General features: G+C 44.1%; 1 protein-coding gene across 4 annotated transcripts in view; it reads right to left on the reverse strand.

The window, feature by feature from the left end:
• Rsph10b (radial spoke head 10 homolog B) overlaps positions 1–24,303 on the reverse strand; it is a 52,347-nt gene that overhangs the window by 21,156 nt on the left and 6,888 nt on the right. For 3 of the 4 annotated variants that reach the window (XM_057763652.1, XM_057763650.1, XM_057763651.1), the window contains exons 3-15: positions 22,142–22,217; positions 16,692–16,760; positions 14,077–14,250; positions 11,649–11,734; positions 9,715–9,835; positions 8,753–8,929; positions 7,827–8,001; positions 6,597–6,718; positions 5,514–5,703; positions 4,732–4,846; positions 2,731–2,810; positions 2,379–2,527; positions 265–372 (exon numbers count right to left, since the gene is read on the reverse strand). In XM_057763652.1, coding sequence (XP_057619635.1) covers positions 265–372; positions 2,379–2,527; positions 2,731–2,810; positions 4,732–4,846; positions 5,514–5,703; positions 6,597–6,718; positions 7,827–8,001; positions 8,753–8,929; positions 9,715–9,835; positions 11,649–11,734; positions 14,077–14,250; positions 16,692–16,760; positions 22,142–22,217 — 1,642 coding nt within the window. Of the gene's footprint in view, positions 1–264; positions 373–2,378; positions 2,528–2,730; positions 2,811–4,731; positions 4,847–5,513; positions 5,704–6,596; positions 6,719–7,826; positions 8,002–8,752; positions 8,930–9,714; positions 9,836–11,648; positions 11,735–14,076; positions 14,265–16,691; positions 16,761–22,141; positions 22,218–24,303 lie in introns of those variants that run through there. The other variant, XM_057763653.1, reaches the window with a different exon arrangement.

Here is a 24,303-nt window from a genome sequence, read left to right on the forward strand (position 1 = left end):
CCCAGCACTAGTATCACAAGCATGCACCACCACACCTTGCCTTTTTATGTGGGCGCTGGAGACATGATCTGAACTCAGGTCCTCACACTTGCACGGCAAGCATGTCACCAATGCAGCCATCTCCCCAGGCCCTTTCTAATATTAGTCTCTGGTTTTTGAAAAGGTAACTGTATATACACATATCCTACTTTTTTATATACATAAAGCGTAAGAAACATGCAGCTTAAACTGGATCTGCACCATTTGTAGCAATGGTTTACAAACCTCAAGTTCAAAGTTGCTGTCAGTTCCATCATACACAAAAGGGTTGTCCTCTGCTATCACAGTCATAAATTTGGTCGCGGTTAAGTCCTTATTTATCATCCTAAAGTCCTGTGAAAAGATGGCACCAAACACAGATGCCTATAAGTGCACGTGGGTATAGATTTTAATGTCCATGACAGCAACATAACACCTTGAGAAAAATGTATCAGAAGTCAGTAGCTTAAAAACTGATTCTTTTGGAGGTTGAGGTAGGAGGATTTGAGGCCAGCCTGGGGTACACAGAAAGACTCTTCTTTAGATAAGAATCATTGGGAGGCTGGGGAGATGGCTCTGTCAGTAACATGCTTGCTGTGCAAGCATGAGGACCTGAGTTCCATCCCTACCATCCATGTAGAAAGCCAGCACACAATGGCATATAATCCCAGTGCGAGGGACGTGGAGGAGGGTAGATCCCTGGGGCTTGCTGGCCAGCACCCATATTACATGGCTTAATCACTTGTGACTCCAGCTCCAGTCTTTTGGCCTTCAAGGGCACATGCATGCAATGTCATATACTCACACACAGGTACACACATATGTACCTAAATCTAAAAAATTCTTAACCAATGTAAAAGAAATGATACAGAAAGTTATCATTGTACTGTCTCTAGTGAAACAGTGGACATTATTTAGCCAGTGAGGTATGACCACGGGGGCTGCTAAAGCCACCAGTAAAGGTTTATGGAAAACAAAGGATCAGGCTGGTGCCGCATGAGCCACTGATGAATCCCCCAGCACTAACAGGAAACATAATGGAAAAGACTAGTAACTCCTGTGGCTTTGCAGAACACAAAACATCTGAACCTAATCAACTCTCTGTTTCTAGCTGCCACTTTCGTGGACTTGTGGGGAAAAGAAGATGCTGAAGCTGACTGTGAGGACGCAGTCATCAAGCCAGCGTGCCCACCTCTGCAGGGACGAATGACTGCTTCTTCAGAAATAAATAAACACAGGAAAGAAGGGAACAAACAGCAGTATAATATTTTACCCCAAAACATATATTTTAAACACATTTCCCTAAATTTAGACAATAGGATTTTGGCACTTTTCATATATATATATATGAATATATATGTATTTATGTTAAGTTCCTAAATACTCACTAATATTTATTTATTCCCAACTCATTATTTGTATTCCCACAAGTACAAATTTAAAATATTTTGGAACGAAGCTAGCAGCAGTCATTTTGAGAACATGTATACAAAACATGTCAATTGTTTTTCAAACTAATGACTGTTTTTTGTTGTTTTGACACAGGATCTTACTAGGTAGTATAGACTGATCTTGAACTCCTGATCTTCCTGCCTCGGCCTCCCAAGTGCTGAGATTATAGGAATTTAGCACCATACTTGGCTTCCAAAGTAATACATTTTAAAACTACTGTTTGATGAGCAACAATTTTTGTTTTGCAGTGCTGGGAACTGTTTTGCCATAGGCAAATACGACAAGGTACATTCCAGTTCTGACCAGCTAAAATTTTTATATTTATTTTATTTTCTGTATATGAGTGTTTTGTCTGCATGAATGTATTGCACCATAGTCACACCTGATGCCCAGAGAGGAGGTCAAGAGAAGGCATCAGATCCCATGGAACTGGAGCTACAGATGATTGTGAGCTGCTGTGTGGGTGCTGAGAACTGAACTCAGGCCCCTCTGCAGAAGCAACCAGTGGGCAACAACTGAGCTATATCTACAGCCCTAGTGTTGTCTCTTTAGTGACATTTAGGGCTGACAAGATGCCTGAGTGGTAAATGTGCTTGCTAACACACACACACACACACACACCCTGAATCAATAGTAGATACGATGCTTTTTGTCTCTTCCTCTGCACGGCCACATGTGCTCAGGGCTTCCTCTCCCCTGTTCTGGAAGCATGCCAGGCACACATCCCCGTGCCCTTACCTTTCCTATCTGTCTCCTTCGGTGAAAGGAGACTTGTAAGCATTTGGTGGCCCTGAACAGTCACCCCAGATCTTCACCTCCTTAATTACGCAGCATTGATTTATTTTAATTAAAATCAAAATACCTATCAACATAAAGGCAATGTCAATCCTAAGAGTTATTAAGCTTACTTTCAGCATCCAGAGGAAATACCTCATCTTCATTGTTAGCTCATAGGGCGGGGCTTCGTTTTGTCTGCAGTAGGTCGTGTAAATCTCCCAGCACTTATCGATATAATTCATTGAGTAGAGCGTCCGCTGTTGCTCACTGAATAAATGACCTAAAAATACAACATTCAGAAGTGATTACAGGGCTGGGGAGATGGCTCAGCGGAAAAAACTCTGTTGTGCAAACATGAGGACCCTAGTACCCAAAAAGCATATGACATAGAAGCCTGCCTATAACCCTAGAGGCAGATGGGATTCCCGGGCAAGCTGGCTAGCTGGATTAGGATAAATATAATCCTATTATTTTTGTATTTACCTTTTACCTGGCAGGCATGTGGATGAATGTTCTCAGTCATCAGTTTTGTAAAACACAAAAAGAGTGATGGGCTTCTGTTTCTATGATGAAAAAGATACCATAATTAATTATTCCAGGAGATGGAGCTTACCTTCCCTCTTCTGAAGAGTGGGCTAGATGTGACAAAACTGGCTTCTAACAAATAGAATTAAGAAAGGGAAATAGAGTAAGTTTATAGCAGAGAAGTCTACTGGCAACACTTCACTCTGTGAGCACTAGTCATAAGCCGTAGTGAAGTTAGGTGCTGCCAATACCGTTTTGTGAGGAGATGGCTCGGTTGGAAAAGCACTTGCTGTGCAAGCCCAAGGACCTGGAATGTACAGAGCTGATGTAAGAGCATGCGTCTGAAATTCCAGAGCTCTACAGATGGGGGACAGTAACAGGAGGATCCCCGGAAGCTTGCAGGCCAGCTAGCGTGTGTACACACTGGCAATGACAAAGGGATCTGTGTCAAACAAGGTGGAAAGTATGGACTGATACCTGAGATGGTCCCCTGACTGTCACATGCACATCTTGGCACACTCATGCCTGCACATACACACACACACACACACACACACACATTACACACATGCCATAAACATGAACAAAAGATATAAAAAGTTTAAACCTAGTATTCTGCCCCAAATCTCTCACCTCACCTCAGTGTAATTGTGGAAAACATCAGAGTGCAAACCCAAACTGTGAGACACTTCACAAAATAACCAATGAACATTTTTTTTTTTTTTAAAGATTGGGAGGTTGTGAAAGACAGAGACTGTGTAACTGTCATAGACTGATATACAGAGATACTTTGGAGGCAAAATGTAGCGTGAACTCCTGGGACAGAAAAGGGACCATGGAAAAGAGCAACTTTTGGCTGGGGATGCAGCCCAGTTGTAGAATTCTGCCTAGCATGCGTGGTCTCAGGTTTCAGTCCACACCTTTCATCATGTTTGAGAGGAGTTCAATGACACTGTGCAGTACTAGGTCCTTGCTCTGGATGCATCAACTATGGTAAGAGGTTGGTGCTAGGGAAACACGGGTACAGGATACATAGGAATTCAACGTACTTAATGCCAACGCTTCTGAAAATCTAGTTATGTAGTTATAAGGCTATGTTAATATATATACACATATATTAAATTTATACATACAAACACATAGAAAGACCAAGAAAGAGAGATAAGGTCTTATGTAGCTCAGGCTGGCCTTGAACTCATTAAGGATGATCTTAATTTCTTTTTTTAAAAAATAATTTATTTTGCTGGGCAGTGGTGTTGCACGCCTTTAATCCCAGCATTCGGGAGACAGAGATGGGTGGATCTCTGAGTTTGAGGCCAGCCTGGTCTACAAGAGCTAGTTCAAGGACAGGCTCCAAAGCTACAGAGAAACCTTGTCTTAAAAAAATAAAAAAAAATAATAATTTATTTATATGAGCAGTGATTGGTGTTTTGCCTAAAGGTACGCCTGTGTGAGGATTTTTGATTCCCTGGAACTGGAGTTACAGACAGTTGTGAGCTGCCATGGGGGGACAGTGGCTCACACCTTTAATCCCAGTGTTTGGGAGTCACATGCCTTTATAATCTCAGCACTAGGGAGGTGGTGACAGGAGTGATATGGCTGGGCAGAGAGAGAAGTATAAAGGGGAAGAGACAGGAACTGAGTGTGGAGTCCTCAGGATTCCTGGAGACAGGATCTTGCCTACTTTTGTCTGAGGTAGAGGTAAGAGCCAGTGGCTACTGTTTTGTTTTTCTGATCTTTAGGTTGAAACCAAATATCTGCCTGTGGTTTTTACTATTTGCACTACATTTTCAGAACTAAAACAACTCAGATGGGGGTTCCCAACTTTCCATCCAGGACCCAAGCATTGTGGTTGAACTCTGTAGAAAAGCTTTGTGAAAATGGCCATGGCTACTGTTAAAAAGAGGGTCCAGTGGGTGCCCATGCAGGGGTATGCAGAGACACAGACGTGGCACTTACTGGAACTCTTTGTGATGGATGTGGTGAGCCAACTGCAGGAGGTAATTCAGGAATGTTCTTAAGAGTATAGTTCTGAACGGAGAATGGATTTCTTCGATTGGTATGCCATTATAGACTGAAAGAAAAATGTTGGTGAGATTGCTACTGCACAGAAGAGCTCCAGTTACATTATGAGACATTTACAAGAGGCAGGTGGATCTCGGGGAGTTCCAGGCCAGACAGGGCTGTTACACAGAGAAACCCTGTTTTGAACCCACTCCCCCAAAAGATAATTTCATACATGTATATAATGTGCTTGATCAAACACCTACCCCCTTTCCTGCCCTCCAATTCCTCTCCTATCATCCCCATCACCAACTTCATGTGCTTCTTTTTAAAACCCACCGAGTCCCCTTAATGCTGCCTCTATGTGAGTGGGAATAATACCATCTACTTGACTATGGTTAGCTGGTCAAGGACCACATCCCTGAAGCAAACTGACTCTCCCTCCCCCAGCAGCATCAATTGCTAATGGCTCTTCAGCTAGGGGTGGGATTTCATGACCCCCTCCCCATCTGTGTTGGAATCTGGGCTGGCTTGACCTTATGCAGGTCTTGTCATGCGGTCGCAGGTGCTGTGAGTTTGTATGTGCAGTGGCCCTTTCATGCCTGGCAAATACCTTTTCACTGGGCAGACGCGTTTGTTCCTCACACTGAGCCATCTCCCCACATTCTCTCTCGCCACTTCTTGGCTTGTTTCCAGGTAGCAGTAACTGAGGGAGGACGAGAACCTGGGATACTCACCACTTAGCACCCTGTCCATATCTGCAAGGGTGATATTGTGGTGGTGAAACCTACAGTCTTTCAGAAATCTCCAGAAGTGAAGCTTTGTCATGAGAAAGGTGTTATCCAGAGAGTGGTCACACCCGAGGCCACTGTAGAAGCAGTAGATTCTCCTTAACTCCGAAATGTTCCTCAGGACTGCGTATTCCACCTGAAATGAAAGCCGCACGTGGGACCCAACTGTGCCTCATTAGAACAACACTAAAGCTGGAGAGATGGCTCAGAGGGTAAGGGGGCCTGAGCTCAGTTCCTAGCACCCACACTGGCTGGGATTACAGATATTTGCCATCATGCACAGTGGGTCTCTTTTCTTTTTTTGATCTTTAAATGTTTACGTGTATAGATGTTTTCCTGAACATATGTCAGTGCACCATAAGCACACAGCACCAGTGGAGCTAGAAGGTATTGGAGCCCCCGTAACTGGAGTTACAGATGCTTGTTAGCAACTGTGTGGGTGCTGGGAATTGAACCTGGGGCTTCTGGAAGAGCAGCTCTTAACCACTGGGCTATCTCTCATATCCAACATAGTAGGCTTCTTTCTCCTGCCTCTTTTATTATTTTTAGATTTATTTATTCTATTTTCCATGTATTAAGTGTTTTGCCTGCATGTACCTATGTGTACCATGTGTGTGACTAATGCAAAGGCACAGGATCCCCTGGAACTGAGTTACAGATGGTTATGAGCCACCATGTTAGTGCTAGGAACCAAAGCCAGGTTCCTTCCAAAAGCAACAAATACTCTTAACAGAGCCATCTCTCCAGTCCCACAATGGGTTGGTTTCTTGATTTCTAGGGATATCAGGATTTTCTGACCCCAGCAACCCCTCTGACCCCACCTTCCACGAATGGGAGGCGATCACAGCCTTGGGCTTCAGTTGGCTCTGAGGCCCTAGGCAATGCCATTGAGTGCTTCCCTCTCACAAAACCTGCTCACTACAGGGTTCCCGTGCAGATTGAGATGGTTTAGATAGAGCATCCCCCAGGAACACAGTAGACAAAAACAGTGCCTAAAATGTAAATGTATAATGGTAAAGGGGATTTTACCTGCTTCTTTTCTTCTTCTTGGGTTTCCTCAGGGTACATGTCCAGCAACAAATTTAAGTCTAGTTCAATACTGGATCCTAACACAGAATGGCTTTCGCTGCCGTCCAACTTTCGCAGGGTCTCTAATGAATGAAGCAAATATGGGGGATGACTGTGAAAAGCAATGATAATGTGGGCTGGAAAGAAGGCAGCTCAAGGAGCTGGCTGCTCTTCGGGGCAACTCAGAACTGTCTGTAGCTCCAGCTCTAGGGGTCCAGCACTTTCTTCTGGTCTCTGAGAGCACCCACAGACATGGACATGTACATAAATATAAATAAATCTTTCAAAGAAATCCTTTCGATGTCACATCAGAATGGTTGTTTATCAAAATGTGATCGAAGAGTGCTCAACAACCAGGCATTGTGGCACAGGCTATGCACCAGCCACTGAGGAAGCTGAGGCAGGAGGATTCTATGTTCAAGACCAGCCTGTGCTACAGAGAGACTTTAAGGACAGCCTGGACAACTTATACTCCTTTTCAAAATTAAAAACTAAGGGTCACTGTGATGGCTCAGTAAGGAAAGGTGTTTGCTGCCAAAGTGAAAGACCTGTGTTTGATCCCTGGAACCTACGGGGTGAAAGGACAAATGGGCCTCCCCAAGTTGTCCTCTGACGACCACATGCATGCACACAAACAACAAATAGAGACATTTTTAAATTGAAAGTTCAAAAGGAGGGCGTGGGAACAACAGTGGCCGAGCACTACTAGCAGTTCCCACAGTAATGCAGCTCAGTGGGCAGAGGGCTTGGCTCACACACAAAGCCCTGGTGCCATCTCCAGCACCACATAAACTGGGCACAGTGGTGCACTCCTGCCATCCTAGCACTTGGGAGGTGGAGGATGGAGGGTCAGGAGTTCAAGGTCATTCTTGGCTAGTCAGTGAGTTCAAGGCCAGCCTGCCTAAACAAACAAGCACAATGTTGAAGGAAACTTCCATTTTCTGAAGCAGCAGGTATATTTTTATCAATGAAAACTATATAAAAGATATTAATTTGCAGGGCCAGGTGTGGTGGTGCACGCCTTCAATCTCAGCACTGAGGTAGAGGCAGGTGGATCTCTGTGAGTTCAAGGCCAGCCTGAACTACAAAAGTGACTTCCAGGACAGCCAGGACTGTTACACAGAGAAACTCTGTCTCAAAAAGCAAACAAACAAATACATAAATAAAAGATATTAGTTTACTTTCACCTACCAGGCTCCCTATCAGCACTGGCAGAAGATCCCCGAGGCGGCCGGCTCCTTTGGGAGACATCTGACCGACGGTCTAGGGTGCGTGTGTAATCGATTTCAGTTTCAAGGTACTGTGCAATGTGGTCATTGGAAAACAGACCTTCATACACTCGTCCGTTCTTGAAAGTTATCCTGCCCTATGGAACACAGTGTCAGATGGTACAGGAGAGGTATTATTCAGTGTTCATCAGGGGAGTTTTCAAGGGTTTGGATGTTTTGAAGATATGTACTTAGACCACAAAGAATCATCCTCCATTGGGTTTCACATCAGGGCTCCTCCTTCTCTCCTCCTCTTCCTCTTTTTCCATCTCTCCCCAAGTTTAATCACCTCCAGGCCATAGAATGAACTTATTAAACTTTCTGAATGGCCAGCAGAGGGCCCATCTCAGTAGGTACCAACTTCCCTGCTATCTGTCAACCCCAGGATGGTAAGCACTGACTGAGGAGGACAGACGACCCAGTTCAGCTCTGGGAAATGAGAGTTTGTAGAGAGCTCTGGGAAATGAGTTGTTTTTCCTTTTCTTAGTGGGGTGTGCAATGTGAAGCCTGGAATCATGGGAGAGGGGCAACACAAGGGTAAAGTTGTCACGTGGGTAGATAGGAAAGAAATGCTGACGTCACTGAGTTAATAATGCAAGCCAGCCCCAAAGCCCACCTTGACATTATATATGAAAATTTAAGCTAGACTGTAACTTGCAACCAGTACCCTCATTTATTTGTATACACATATAACAAAAACTGATTAATTCATTTCTGATACCCAGGAAGTAGATAATGTTATAAATAGCTCTAAATGCATGTCATCACCTAACTAAAATAGTTATCTTTACAAAATGAAATGCAGCTTACCAGATACACCCCTTACCATATTTCACCAGCTATACTCACCCTGCCATGCTTTTTGTTCGAAACCCATTCTCCCTCATACATTGCTCCACTGGCATAGTAAAACTTCCCATGTCCGTGACGGAATCCATTTACAAATGCTCCTATGTATTCGTTTCTCAAAGGATACTGAGAGTTGGGGATTCTCTTTAGAAACCATGTGTATGTTCCAAAGCCGTTCTGAAAAGGAAACACCTTGTCAGCATACAATCCTCAGAATGCTCCCCCTTTACCTACATTCAGATTATGGCAAAGACGCTGATAATATGAAGGAGTAGAGCACACGGACCTAGAACTGTGTGGGCTCAGCTTCAGCTCAGCCAATTACTAGCTGTCTTTAGACCTATGGCAAATGGTTTGAGCCCTTTATAAAATTGTAAAACGGGAATAGCATCTATCTCGTAGGCTGGATCAAAGCTGTGCGAGACCATTACAGAAGACGAAATAGTAGAACAGCGACTACCAAGTGTGGCTGAGGGCAGTAAATCACAACTTTGGGTTTTGTTCTAGCTTCTCCTCTGTTGCTGAGATAAAACACCCCGACAAAACCAACCTAGGGGAGGAGGAAGGACAGACGATGTCACTTCAGGGAGGCTACAGTGGCAGAAGCTTGAGACAGCTGGTCACACTGCATCCATAGTCAAGGCAGAGCACAACGGATGCATGCGCAGCTAGCTTTCTCCAGTTAATAGAGTGCAGATCCTTGGCCAGGGAACGATCCCTTCCACACCACAATTAAGATGGGTGTTCCCACATCAATGAAAGAAAGTATCAAAATAGCGTATCCCAGGCTCTCCCAGAGGCCCATCTCACAGGTGACTCTAGATCCTGCCAGCCGGCAGTTAACGCTACCCCATTACGAGTTTCTTAGAGTAGCCGTGTTTAAATGTCAGCTGCCACACGGTATGACTCCGGTCAGCCCCGCCCACCTCAGGCTGGGACCCAGGCGATGGACAGGTGCCTACCTGGATCCCCTTCTCCCAGTGGCCAGTGTACTCCTCATTTGTGGTCAGCCACCTCATTCTGCCTTCCCCATGGCGCATATTGTTTTCCCACTGGCCTTCATATATGTTTCCTGACTTGTAGCTGGGACCAAAGAAGCCAATGATGAACAACTGGTTAGCTCACACAGACAACATTTGCCTTTATGCCCTTTAACTCACCCCTGAAATACTTCTCAGAAAATCCAACCCAGAACCCAGGACCCAGGACACTGTTCCCAGTACAGACAACTGGCAGCACCTGGTTAGCAAAAATATTACTATTAGGGAGTGAAATGCTTCCCTTTATTAAAGAGTGAGGTTTTACATGTTTTAGAAACAACTCCTATTGTGTTATGATTACTTTACATTTCATCATTAAATACTATAAATTTTGGGCACGTATGTGGTATGTGCACGTGTGCGAGTGGAGACCCAAGGCTGACACCAGGTGTATTTCCTCTGTTGTTTTTCATCTTTATTCTTTGAGACAGGGTCTCTCGCTGAACCTGAAGCTCACCAATTTGGTGGGATAGGGTGTCTTTAATAAGTTTTTTTTTTTTTTTTTTTTTTTTTGGTTTTTCGAGACAGGGTTTCTCTGTGGTTTTGGAGCCTGTCCTGGAACTAGCTCTTGTAGACCAGGCTGGTCTCGAACTCACAGAGTCTTTAATAAGTTTTAAGGATCCTCCTCTGCTCCCCTGTGCTGAGGTTACAGGCACATGCTGCTATACCCAGCTTTTATTTTTTTAAAGATTTATTTATTTATTCATGTATATGAATGCTCTGTCTCCATGTATGACTTTATGCCAGAAGAGGACATCAGATCCCACTATGGATGGTTATGAGCCATCATGTGGGTGCTGGAAATTGAACTCAGGACCCCTGGAAGAGCAGCCAGTGCTCTTGACTGCTGAGTTATTCTCTCCCTCCCCCTCTCCCACTTTCTTTTGAGACAGGTTTTCACTGTGTAGCCCTGGCTAGCCTCAAACTCACTCTGTAGACCAAGCTGGCCTCGAGCTCAGAGATGCACCTGCCTCTGCCTCCCGAGTGCTTGGATTAAAGGCGTGTGTCATCACTGCCTAGCTATTCCCAGCATCTTATGTGAGTGCTAGGGATTTGTTAGACCCCCATGCTTTCCTGACAGGACCATTACCAACTGATGCACCTCCCTAGCCCAGTAGTTAAGAGCACTTGCTGCTCTTCCACAGGACCAGCGTTCCATTTCCCAGCATCCATGTTGGACAATTCACAACCACCTGTAATTCCAGCTTGAGGAGATCTGACACACCCCTCTGGATTCAAAGGTGCCAACATATATGTGCACACACACATACACATAAATAAAAAAATCTTAAAAAAACATATAACCCTGCTGGGCATGAAATACAGGTTTGTAATTACAGCCCTTGGGAGGCAGAAAAAGGAGACTCTGGAGTTCACGGTCAGCATGAACTTGTACATAAAGAGCCAATGGGACAGGGGCTGTATGTAGCTCAGTGGTAGGGGGCTTGCTCAGCATGTCCAGGTCTTGTGTTCAAACCCTAGCACTGCTAAAACTAAAATAACAACAACAAATAACTATCAGCTCACTCTAAAACCAAGCAAAAAATATTGCTGTTCCTCAGAGAACATTCAGGAATGTGGTCTGTGATGAATGCAGAGGACAGAGGAAGGCAGTTTCTACTCATAACTAAGTGAAACGTACCATCAGACGCTTAGTATGTTTTTGTGAGTTTCCCACAGAACGTTTTCATTATTATGGAGAGTCTACCTAGAGTAATTGAAAACTCCACTGTACTTGGACGGAAAATGTGTTCTCTGTCGTTTCTGCACCTTATCTTTAGCCTGGGTGAGAATGAAGTGAGCCTCTAAAAGCTTTTTCACCACAACCCAAATGTGGAGGGAAAGGTTGCACCTACCATCTTATTCCCCAGCCCTTTTTGATGTTGTATACCCAGTCTCCCTCATACCAAGAGGTTCCCTCTTGATTGTAATAGATGGAGCCCTAAAACAAACAATATTAGGAGAAATCAAGCCTCATGATGCAAATCCTCTTGGAAACATAAAGATCAGACATGCAAATCTAAGAACTATAAACTATGCAGAAGTCAATGTCACAATGACACATAACCCATGATGCTTTGGTTTTGCAGAGCAAGTGGGCTATGGAAATGTGGGTAAAAGTGCTTCCTATGCAAGCAGGAGGATCTGAGTTCAGATTCCAGAATCCACAAAAAAAAGCTGGACATCCAGTGTAAACAACTGCCATCCCAGTACGCCTGCTAGGAAACGGGAGCACAGGGCCCCAGCTAGCACTCTGTACACAGCCGTGAATAACAAGAGACCTGCTGCAAACAAGGTGAAAGAGGAGGACATGCACCTGAGGTTGTCCTCTGACCTTCACATGCACACCATGAATAAGCATGTGAACACACATAAAGAAAAGGGCAAAGTATGTACACGAACATCACATACATAAAGTGTGTACACTAACATCACAAGTCAGCCATTTCTTGTGCGAGTCAGACATATTTTTTAGGGTGGAAACACCTTGCAGAAACAACTTAATGGAGAGATTACTTATTTTGGTTTGTGGATTCAGAGATTTCAGTCCATCCGCCTCAGTTCTGTTAGTCAGAGGCCAGTGGAGAGGCAGAGCATCATGGCAGTAATCATTGGCAGATCTGCTCACCTGTGACAGACAGGAAGTACAGAGGAGCAGGAAGGGACCAGCGACAAGCTAGTTCCCAGATGGCCAGCTCCCAGTACCTGCTTTCTCAAGCTAGGTCTCACCTCCTCTCAGGGCCATCCAACCCTTTGACGTTGAGAATTGATATTGCTATCTATAAGTATGTTGGGTCTTATTCATGGTATCTGGGGATAAATAGGGCCCAAGGTTCACACGTTGACCATGCCTGTTTTCCAGAAACTCCCAATTAGGACCATCAGCCAGAGGCCAAGTTCCTCACACATGGGCTTATGAGGAACATTTCCTAGTCACACTAATACATGCCTGAATAATAAAATGTCCTAAGAAGGCATGGATCAAATAGAGAATCCCATCTTCAGTTAGGCATGGTGGCTCATACCTATAATCCCCAAACTTAGGCAGTGAGGCAGAAAGATTACCCCAAGTTGGAGACCAGCCTGGGATACAGAGTAAGAGCCTGTTTCAAAACAAATAAAGGTGACTCATCAGGGAAAAGGTGTTTGCCTCCTAGTCCTGTGACCTTAGACCCACATGGTAGAGAGAATCAACTTCTATAAACTGTCTTCTGACCTCTACATGCACATCATGGAGTGCGTGCATGTGTGTGTGTGTGTGTGTGTGTATACTTGCACATGTACATACACACATATAATTAAGTGTAATAAAAAGATGAAAATAGCTCAAATTTCCATTAACAGATGAATAGACAAATTATAGTACATATTTTCAATCAACTATTAAAAAGATAGAGTACCAACAAATGTCACAACTTAGATGAATCTTGAAAATATTATGCTTAGTGAAGCAGCTAGGCACAAAAGGTCACGTATTATTTGATTCCATTTATACAGAAATGACTGTTATAGTTTGGATATAAAATGTCCCCGACAAGTTCATGCTCTTAATACTTAGTTTCCAGTGCCAGTGTTATTTTGGAAGGTTCTGGAAACTTTAGAAGATTGGGGCCTATGGGGAGGAAGTAGGTCACTGAGGGGTGCATTCTTGGGGGCTGTTGTATCTTGTGCTGGCCTCATCTCTCTTCCTCCTGTCTACCACGAGGTAGCAGTCTCCACATGCTTCCACCACTGTCATACTCTGATATAATAGGCCAGGAACAGCACTGAGGGCCATGGACTGAACCCTTTGAAACTGTGAGCCAAAAGCTATCTTTTCCTTCTTCAGTTGATTCTGATAAGTTGTTATTGTTGGTAGTGGTGGTGGGTTGTTTTGTTTTCGTTTGAGACAAGGTCTCCCTATGTCCCTTGGCTGGCCTGGAACTCGCTCTGTAGATCAGGCTGGCCTCAAACTCACAGAGATCCACCTGCCTCTGCCTCACAAATGCTGGGATTAAAGATGTATGCCACCATGCCTGTCAAGGGTTTGTGTCACAGTGCCAAAACATCTGACTGACACAATGCCTAAGAGATAAACCCATACATATAGAAAGTAGATTGGTAGGCAATTGCTTGGGGTGTGGAGTGGGAGGGATGAGGGCTAACTTCCTAACGTATACGTTTCATTTTGTGGTGCTGAAAACGTTTTTAGTGATGATGGTTGTACAATGTTATGAATGGTTAAGTTTACATCACGTAGACATTCACATGGACGGGATTCTTTCATGGGTACACCTCACCTACCTTCCCATGTCTCTTGCCATGACACCAGTGGCCGATGTAGGACACGGGCTGTGTGCCACATTTGAACATACCAAATCCATTCCTCATGCCGTTGATCACTTCTCCTTCATACGTGCTGCCATCTGGCCATGTATACACGCCATGGTTCATGGGGATATTCTTCACAAAGTCCCCCTAAAGCAAAATGGCTACCAGAGTGACAGAGAGGGCAATGAAGGGACTCCACACCCAGGGGCTGTTTGAGAGTCTCCTGACCACTGACTGCCCCTGGCTCTTCTGTGGAAGTGGTTAGGTGTGGCCCTCATATCCTCTTCTCCGTGTTCCCCATCCTCTCTCACCTTGTTCTTTCAGTGCATGGAAGTCCAGGAAGAAGAAAGCTCTGGAAGCAAGCAGGTGACCTGGTAATGTGGTGGCTGCCAATCCTGACCTTAACTTTAGACTGTCAGGATCCACCTTGGAGAGGTCTGGATGACCATCCAGGTATTGATCACCCGTGGAAAACCTCTGTCTCATCATGGTTCACCAAAACATCCTGCAGATGTGTTTGTCAAGGGCCCATCTTACGGGCACCTTCTGAAGACCTCACTGTGTGCTGGTGGAGGGTGCCTCATTGTGAGCAGCTCGTGGTGATGTATCATGGCCCAAAGATGGCAGGTTCTCTCCCAGAGCGGTTCTGTTGGTAATGTTGGTAGTGGTGTTGGAGAATGAATGTGGGCTCCCCACGTGCTAAGCTGGTGCTCTGCCACAACTCTAAGACTAGGAATTCACTAGATAATCATCAGTCACCAGAGGACACAGCCATTGGCGTTGGCCATTGACCAAATAGCATATTGGTGCTTCCTAGCTCAACAAGTCTGAGAATGTCTCAAGAGCCACCATCTCACCCATGAACTCCCTTTGCTGGGCTGATCGTGGAGGGTTCTGTGCTTGCAAAGGAGAACCCTCAACCTCCAGAGAACTTCCAGAGACAGTGAAGCAGAAGGACCTGCCTGGCAAAACCACCACTCAGGGCTCAGAAACCTTGAGTGCTGGTTGCAGGCTAGGTGGGTGTGGCATGGAAAGGGAGTTCTCTCAGAAAGCCTGGCTTTAACACACTGCTGGGGCTGGATCGCCAGGCTCTCCTGCCCTCGCTGTGTCCATTCCTCTGCAGCTCCTGTCCTACTGCCCAGCTGTCATTTGAATGCATGTGCTATATGCATGTGCCTTAAATGTCTCTGCTACCATTTATGAACACTATGACATTAGTAACTCTGCGGTAGACATTTCTAGAACAGCACTTCAGGCACTCACAGGCTTTGTGGGTGGGAGCTGAAACTGGCACTGTCTCTTGGAGGGCAAATCTGTTCTCATTTCTCACAGTCAGTTTAAAAATACCCACTTCCCCTCAGCCCAGCAACCCAGATGGTCTTTGTGAAACCCCCATAATGGAATACGTGTAGTCAGTATAAAGAGTTAGATCTTTATGGATGGATATGGCTTACTTAGGAAAGAATAAAGGAATAAAAGAGACTATATAAACTGTGCTTATACAAAGCATGAGGGATTAAACATACATCTGTGTGCTATGCACGCGGAGAACATATAGATTACCACCAAACTCCATCCATGTGTGTTGCACACAGGACACCTCTAGAACAACAAATAACCAGCTACAGTGATTTTCAGACACCTGATGCAGTCATTAAGTCACTACACTGAACACCCAAGTTAGTCTCTGTACCCTTCTGTGCTCTGCACTTTCGGTTCTGGGTTAACCCTAGCCTTCTCATTTGTTTTTCTTTTTCTGAAATAGGGTCTTACAGTGCAGACTCGGGATGGCATGGAATTCAAAATCTCCTGCCTCAACTTCCCAAGTGTTGGAATTACATGACACCAGTTCTGTCTGTGCTAACTTACTTGTTTTGTTTGTTGGCTTTTTTGTGACAGGGTCTCATTACATAGTTCTAGCTGTCCTGGAACTCACTATGTAGACCAGGCTGACCTCAAACCCACAGATATCTGCCTGCCTTCCAAGCACAGGAATTAAAGGTGTGCACCAACATGCCTAACCTAACTTACTTTTTGTTTGTTTTGTTTTTTGAGACAGGGTTTCCCTGTGTAGCCTTAGATGTCCTGGAACTCACTCTGTAGACCAGGCTGGCCTTGAACTTACAGAGATCTACCTGCCTCTGTCTCCTGAGTGTTGGGATTAAAGGCATGCACCACCACTGTCTGGCCTAACTTACTTTTGTAAAAATAGTATTATCTAGATGGCTAGAGAGATAGTTCAACAGTTAAGAGCATGTATTGCTCTTATAGAGAACATGAGTGCAGCTACCATATCATATCATCCCCATTGCATGTGACTCTACCTCCAGAGGATTCAGTACCCTCTTCTGGCCTCTGAGAGGACTTGAACTCACTGGACATAGCAACATGCAGACAAGCATTCTCTCTCTCTCTCTCTCTCTCTCTCTCTCTCTCTCTCTCTCTCTCTCTCTCTCTCACACACACACACACACACACACACAGAGACACACACACAATTTAGAAAATAAAAATGAATTTTTTAAAAATAGTGTTGTGCATTGACCATTAAACTCTACAGTTAACTCTAACCAATGATACTGCTTTACCTCGTATTTCAGTCCGTCAGCCCAGATATAAGTCCCTTGTCCATGCATCAGTCCTTCTGAAAACATACCCTAAGAAAGAAACAACAGTGGACCTTAGACGGGAGCTGCGGCTCATCGGAGACTGGAATCCTGTCCATCCCTTTACCCACGGGAATGTGCTGGCTGCATAGGACAGCAGCAGGGTGCCTGCTCTGAGCATACACCGCGGTGATCCAGCCCAGCCAGGAAGGATCCCAGGAGGCATTTAAAATGCCCTTAAAACTCAGATCTGATCACCAGAGCCATTTTCTCCTAAATAAGTGCCTGGAAAATATCTGAACTGTGGCCCAAAAGAATCCAAATACCTTTGATTTTGCACCTTGATCTTTCAGGATTTGGGGCTGAGGATGAAGTTCAGTGGTTGAATGACTGACTAGCATGTTCAAGGCCCTGGGCCCTATCCCCTACATTGCAAAATAAAACCAAACCAAAGCCATATATATATATATATATATTATAAAAAAAAATATATAAGCCGGGCGGTGGTGGCGCACGCCTTTAATCCCAGCACTCGGGAGGCAGAGGCAGGCGGATCTCTGTGAGTTCGAGACCAGCCTGGTCTACAAGAGCTAGTTCCAGGACAGGCTCCAAAACCACAGAGAAACCCTGTCTCGAAAAAAAAAAAATATATATATATATATATATATATAAATTACCTACACTAGGTATAGCCAATTAAAACTATCATTCAGCTACCAGACACATCACATTTGTAAGTTTCATACTTTGTTTTCTCTTACTGGAAATGATCAGTGTTCATGTGCACATGACTGTGTACTGACAGACACATACATGTATGGCTATGTATGTATGTGTGTATAACTTAGGCTCAAGGGGATCCAGTGCTCTCTTTTGGCCTCCATGGGCATCTGCTCACACACAGAACAAGACATACACATAAGATTTAAAAATCTTTAAGAGCCGGGCGGTGGTGGCGCACGCCTTTAATCCCAGCACTTGGGAGGCAGAGGCAGGCAGATCTCTGTGAGTTCGAGATCAGCCTGGTCTACAAGAGCTAGTTCCAGGACAGGCTCCAAAACCACAGAGAAACCCTGTCTCAAAAAAGCAAATAAATAAATAAATAAATAAAAATAAAAAACATAAATAAAAAAAATAAAAATCTTTAAGAAGTATTCTACTATAATAAACACATATCTCTGATACTCTGAATGAATGAATAAATGAATATGTTAATTGTGTCCTATAAATAAAAGTAAAAAAATGGAAGGAACCTTAAAAAATGCAATAATTATGGAATGGTTGTATTTAGCGATTTTGAGCTTTTTGTAGTATCACAACGAAAAATCAGATGAACCAGGGAGTTACCACGTCCTGGGCACCAAGCAATAGTGTAGGATAATCAGAAAGTTCTGGTTGTCAGGGTGATGACAGCACAATAATGTGGATATGTTCAAGGCCACTAGACTGTCTAATTAAAAGGGTTAAAATAACAAATGTTTGGTATGCTTCAAGTTTTTTAAAAATTTGTCTTGTATTTTGGTGTGGGTCCTACAATGATGAAAGTCATATAGTATTACATAAAAATTTATAAGTGAAAGCAGTTCCAACTGTACTCTATCATTGTGTGGTTAGCATGTAAAAATCGATGTACCTGTTCAAAGAACAGAAGAAACCATGCTAACTGAGTGTGTTTATAGCAAAATGACAGCGAGACTGAGGGTGCTCTTTAGGGTTCATCGGTTTTTATTTTCGCAGTGCCAGGCATGGAGCCAGGGATTTGTGCATGTTCGGCAAGTGCTCTACCACTGTGCTACCGTACCCCCAGGCCTGAGGCTCTGCTCATCGCAGGAGGCCTGAGTTCCATCTCTGTTGCTGTGATAAAGCAACTTAGAGAGAGGATTGATTTGGCTTACATTTCCAGCTCACAGTCCACTGAGTCAGGACAACTTAGAGAAAGGATTGATTTGGCTCACACTTCCAGCTCACAATCCACTGAGTCAGGACAGGAACTCGAGTGGGAACTTGAAGCAGAAGAAACCACAAAGGAACATAGTTGAACAAACGCTTTTGTAGTATGATAGGGCATCTCTTGGGTATATTCCCAAGAGTGGAATTGCTGGGTCCTGAGGTAGGTTGACTCCCAGTTTCCTGAGAAACCACCACACTGATTTCCAAAGTGGTTGCACAAGTTTGCATTCCCACCAGCAATGGATGAGTGTTCCCCTTACTCGAGAATCTTTCCAGCATAGGCTATCATTGGTGTTTTTGATTTTAGCCACTCTGACAGGTGTAAGATGGTATCTCAAAGTTGTTTTGATTTGCATTTCCCTGATCACTAAGGAGGTTGGGCATGACCTTAAGTGTCTTTTGGCCATTTGAACTTCTTCTGTTGAGAATTCTCTGTTCAGTTCAGTACCCCATTTTTTAATTGGGCTAATTAGAGTTTTAATGTATAGCTTCTTGAGTTCTTCATATATTTTGGAGATCAGACCTTTGTCTGATGCCGGGTTGGTGAAGATCTTCTCCCATTCAGTAGGATGCCTTTTTGTCTTAATGACAGTGTCCTTTGCATTACAGAAGCTTCTCAGTTTCAGGAGGTCCCATTTATTCATTATTGCTATTGTTGTCTGTGCTACTATGTTCATAGCAGCACTATTTGTAATAGCCAGAACGTGGAAACAACCTAGGTGCCCCTCAAAAGAAAAATGGATAAAGAAGGTGTGGCACATATACACTTTAGAGTTCTACTCAGCGGTTAAAAAACAATGACATCTTGAATTTTGCATGCAAATGGATGGAAACAGAAAACACTATCCTGAGATAACCCAGACCCCAAATGAGAAATATGGTATGTGCTCACTCATAAGCGGATTCTAGCCATAAACAAAGGACATTGAGCCTATAGTTCGTGATCCTAGAGAAGCTAAATAAGAAGGTGAACCCAAAGAAAAACATATAGTTATCCTCCTGGATATTGGAAGTTGACAAGATCGCTGGACAAAAGTTGGGAGCAGGGTGGGTGGGGATGGGTTGGGGGGAAGGGGAGATGGGAAGAGAGAAGGGAGAAGGGGAAGATTGGGGAGAGCTTGGGGGAATGGGATAATTGAGATGAAAGAAGGGTGGATATGGGAGCAGAGAAGAAGTTATCCTAACCAAGGGAGCCATTTTAGGGTTGGCTAGAGTCTTGGCTCTAGAGGGGTTCCCAGATGTCCAAGGGGATTTCCCCAACTAGGTCCGTGGGCAGCAGAGGAGAGAGTGCCTGAACTGGCCTTCTCCCATAGACATACTGATGAATATCTTGCATATCACCATAGAATCTTCACCTGGCGAGGGATGGAGATAGAGACAGAGACCCACACTGGAGCACTGGACTGAACTCCCAAAGCCCAGATGAAGAGCAGAAGGAGGGAGAACATGAGCAAGGAAGTCAGGACCACAAGGGGTGTGTCCACCCACGGAGGCAGTGGGACTGATCTAATGGGAGCTCACCAAGGCCAGCTGGACTGGGTCTGAATGAGCATGTGATCCAACCGGACTTTCTGAATGTGGCTGATAATGAGGGCTGACTGAGAAGCCAAGGACAATGGCATTGGGTTTTGATCCTACTGCATGTACTGACTTTTTTGGAGCCTAGTATGTTTGGATGCACACCTTCCTAGACCTGGATGGAGGGGGGGCCTTGGACTTCCCACAAGGCAGGGAACCTTGACTTCTCTTAGGACTGGAGAGCGAGGGGGAGGGGGAGGGGGGGAAGTGGGGAAAGGGGGAGTGGGAGGGAAAAGGGAGGATGGGAGGAGGTGGAAATGTTAAATAAATAAAAAAGAAACCACGGGGGAGGGGGCAATATGTGGGAGGAGGGGGAGGGAAATGGGAAACGGGGAGCAGTTGGAAATTTTAATTAAAAAAGAATAAAAAAAAAAAAAAAAAAAAGAAACCACGAAGGAATGCTGCCGGCTTTTACTTATCTAGTTTCCTTTTATTTTCTGTTTTTTTTTCCTTTTTTTTTTTTTTTTTTTTTTTTTGTTTATGAGACAGGGTTTCTCTGTAGCTTTGGAGCCTGCCTAGAACTCGCCTGTAGACCAGGCTGGCCTTGAACTCACAGAGTTCCGCCTGCCTCTGCCTCCTGAGTGCTGGTATTAAAGGCGTGTGCCACCACCGCCGGCTTATTTAGCTTTCTTATACCACCCAGGACCACCTGCCTAGGGGATAACACCACCTAATATATCAAATATATGGTCCCTCCTATATCAATCAACGATCAACACAATCCCCCACATACATGCCTATAAGCCAAATTGATCTGAGACTCCCTTCTTAGGTGACTCTAGGCTATGTCAAGTTAACAATTAAAACTAGAGCAACCTCTGTGTTAAATCTGTAGACCGAACCAAATACAGATAGAAGACATTTGGGGGGAAGAAGTTAGATTGTACTATGTAAGTTAGGACTACAACAACTGCATCTGTACTAGACATGTACTTTTTTTTAAAGATCATCTCCCCTAAAAGGTACAGTCTAACAACTATTTCCATAGAATCTGGATTATATTCAGTATTGTAAATTGTGTAGACATTGACAAGGAATATATGAGGGCAGTGGGTGCAGGTTGGTGGCAGGTCACTTGGGTAGCACACTCCAGGTCACTCTAGGCCCTGGATTCCACCCTCAGTACACCACAAGGACAAGCGACAACAAAATACTTGGGAGGATATGCATAGGTTCTTTTTTAAAAAATATTTATTTATTTATTATGTATACAATGTTCTATCTGTGTGTATGCCTGCAGGCCAGAAGAGGGCACCAGACCTCATTACAGATGGTTGTGAGCCACCATGTGGTTGCTGGGAATTGAACTCAGGACCTTTGGAAGAGCAGGCAATGCTCTTAACCGCTGAGCCATCTCTCCAGCCCCCATAGGTTCTTTTTAAAAAAGATTTATTTTTACCTGTGCATGTGTGGCACACAGAAAGCACAGTGCTTCCAGAGGCCAGAAGGGAGTATCACATCCCCTGGATTTGGAGGTTACAGGCAGTTGTGAGCTGTCATTCTGTTGCCGGGAACCAAACACTGGTCCTCTTCTACAAGAGCAACAAATATTCTTAACTGTTGAGCCACCTCTCTAGCCCCAGTGGTATGTGCAGGGTCTATGCAAACATGATAGCATTTTGTGTGGGGAACTTAAGCATCCAATTTTGGCATTGAGCCTATGGATGATAGTTTTTAACCTAGTGACGTGTCTGTGCCTTGTCAATAGTTAAAAATCAGGGAAAACACCCTAAAGTAAATCAGTTATACCCAGTCATACCTCAGGCAGGAGTTAAGCATAAAAACAATCTGTGGTAGTTCTGATGGTTTTAGAGGAATCAGAGGAATTCACTCAAGCCCTGAAAATCTAAGACTTTCAGCTCCCTCTTCCCCCAGCCCTCTTGGCTCCAGTAATTATGACTTACATGGTAGGTGTTTCCACCTTGAAAGACAGCAAAGCCTTCTCCCTCATACAGTCCTCGGATTTTCTCTCCTTCATAACTACAAAGAAATAGAGTTCAAACTCATAAGTGGTGTGGGTGGACAGTGGGTTAAAGCACATGGGACATCAGGGTCACACAGTTGTCAGTGTGGTACATGGATTCTGTCTGGGAAGAGGGACAGGATAATCTGGAGACAGAACCCAATGCTAGCTTTAAAACACTGTGAGTGCATTTAATACACCAAACTATACATTTTATTTATTTCCATTTTTAAAAAAAACTCTGTTTTTACGGAGAGATGGTTTCTGTGTGCACATGAAAGTGTTACTGCTCTTCCACCTCACCCACTGAGGCGGGGTCTCTCAAGCAAATCATACTGAGCTTGTCAGTATGGCTAGTCTTCCTAGCCAGTTTGCTCTAGGGATTCGCTGTCTCTATCTTCCAAAGCCTGATTATAGACTGGTGGACCACACGTTCACCTAAGTTTCTAGGATCTGACTTTGGTCCTTAGGTTTGTATGATCAGCAATTCAGCTACTGGACCATCTTATTAGTTCCTGAATTATACATTTTAAATGGTTAAAATAGCAAATTTTATGTATTTTTACTGAAAACAAATTGTTCTTTGGGCTGCTAGCTCACAAAAAAATGACATGGAGATGTACTAATTATGAAAAGCTCAGTCTATAGCTTAATCGTGTCCCATTAGCCCTTATAACTTAAACTAACCCATTTGTATTTATCTACATTTTCATTTGTGGCTTTTTACCTCTATTTCATCTTGCACCTCCTGTTTCTTCTCTGTGTCCGCTGGCATCTCTCTTGCTGCTTAGATTCCTCTCTCTCTCTCTCTCTCTCTCTCTCTCTCTCTCTCTCTCTCTCTCTCTCTCTCTCTCTCTCTCTCCCACCTAACCTCTTCCTGCCTAGCTATTGGCCATTCAGATCTTTATTAAACCTAGCAGAAGGTGCCTTGGCAAAGATACGTTTTCACGGATATACAAAAAGATTTTTCTACATTTTACCATGATAAAAACATTCTTTTGTTTTGTTTTGTTTTGTTTTGTTTTTTGGTTTTTCGAGACAGGGTTTCTCTGTGGTTTTGGAGCCTGTCGAACTCACAGAGATCCGCCTGCCTCTGCCTCCCGAGTGCTGGGATTAAAGGCGTGCGCCACCACCGCCCGGCGATAAAAACATTCTTGAAGGACTGGAGTGATGGTTCAGTGGTTGCTCTTGCAGAGAACCTGGGTTGGATTCCACAACCACCTGTAACTCCAGTTCTAGGGGATCTGATGCCCTCTTCTGGCTTCTGTGGGTACTGCACACATGTGCACAGACAGACATGCAAGCAAACACTCATATACATAAAGATTAGAAAGAAACACTTATTTATTTATTTATTTATTTATTTATTTATTTATTTATTTATTTAGTTTTTCGAGACAGGGTTTCTCTGTGGCTTTGGAGCCTGTCCTGTAACTAGCTCTGTAGACCAGACTGGTCTCGAACTCACAGAGATCCACCTGCCTCTGCCTCCCGAGTGCTGGGATTAAAGGCGTGTGCCCAGCTAGAAACACATCTTTAAAAACTGTTTTTAAAAGGTTTTTAGGGAGCTGGGAAGACTCAGTTGATAAAATACCTGACACATAAACCTAAGGACCTGAGTTCAGATCCCCTGTGCCCACTTCAAGGCAGGTGTAGTAGCACACATCAGTCAGTAAACATACACCACGAAAATATGACGACCGAGTTCAGAGACCAACACCCATATTACAAAAATTTAAAAAAAAGAAAGAAAGGAAGGAAAAGCTAGGCATTGTGGTACACCTTTGTAATTCCAGCATCCCAGTGCTGGGGAGACAGAGACAAGGATCTCTGGAGTTTGCTGGCCAGACCATCCAACCAAATCAGTGAGTTCCACACTCACACACAAAAGAGTTTTTGGAGGTAGAGAATTGCAGGATCATAAAACTGTATGAGCCAGGTGGTGATGATGGTAGAGGCACATGCCTTTAACCCCAGCACTCGGGAGGCAGAGGCAGGCGAATCTCTGAGTTCAAGGCCAGTCTGGTCTACAGAGTGAGTTCCAGGATGACCAGGGCTATATAGAGAAACCCTTTCTCAGACAAAACCACCACCACCAAAACA

Source organism: Chionomys nivalis, chromosome 3 (genome assembly GCF_950005125.1).
Source record: "Chionomys nivalis chromosome 3, mChiNiv1.1, whole genome shotgun sequence".
Taxonomy (NCBI): Eukaryota; Metazoa; Chordata; class Mammalia; order Rodentia; family Cricetidae; genus Chionomys; species Chionomys nivalis.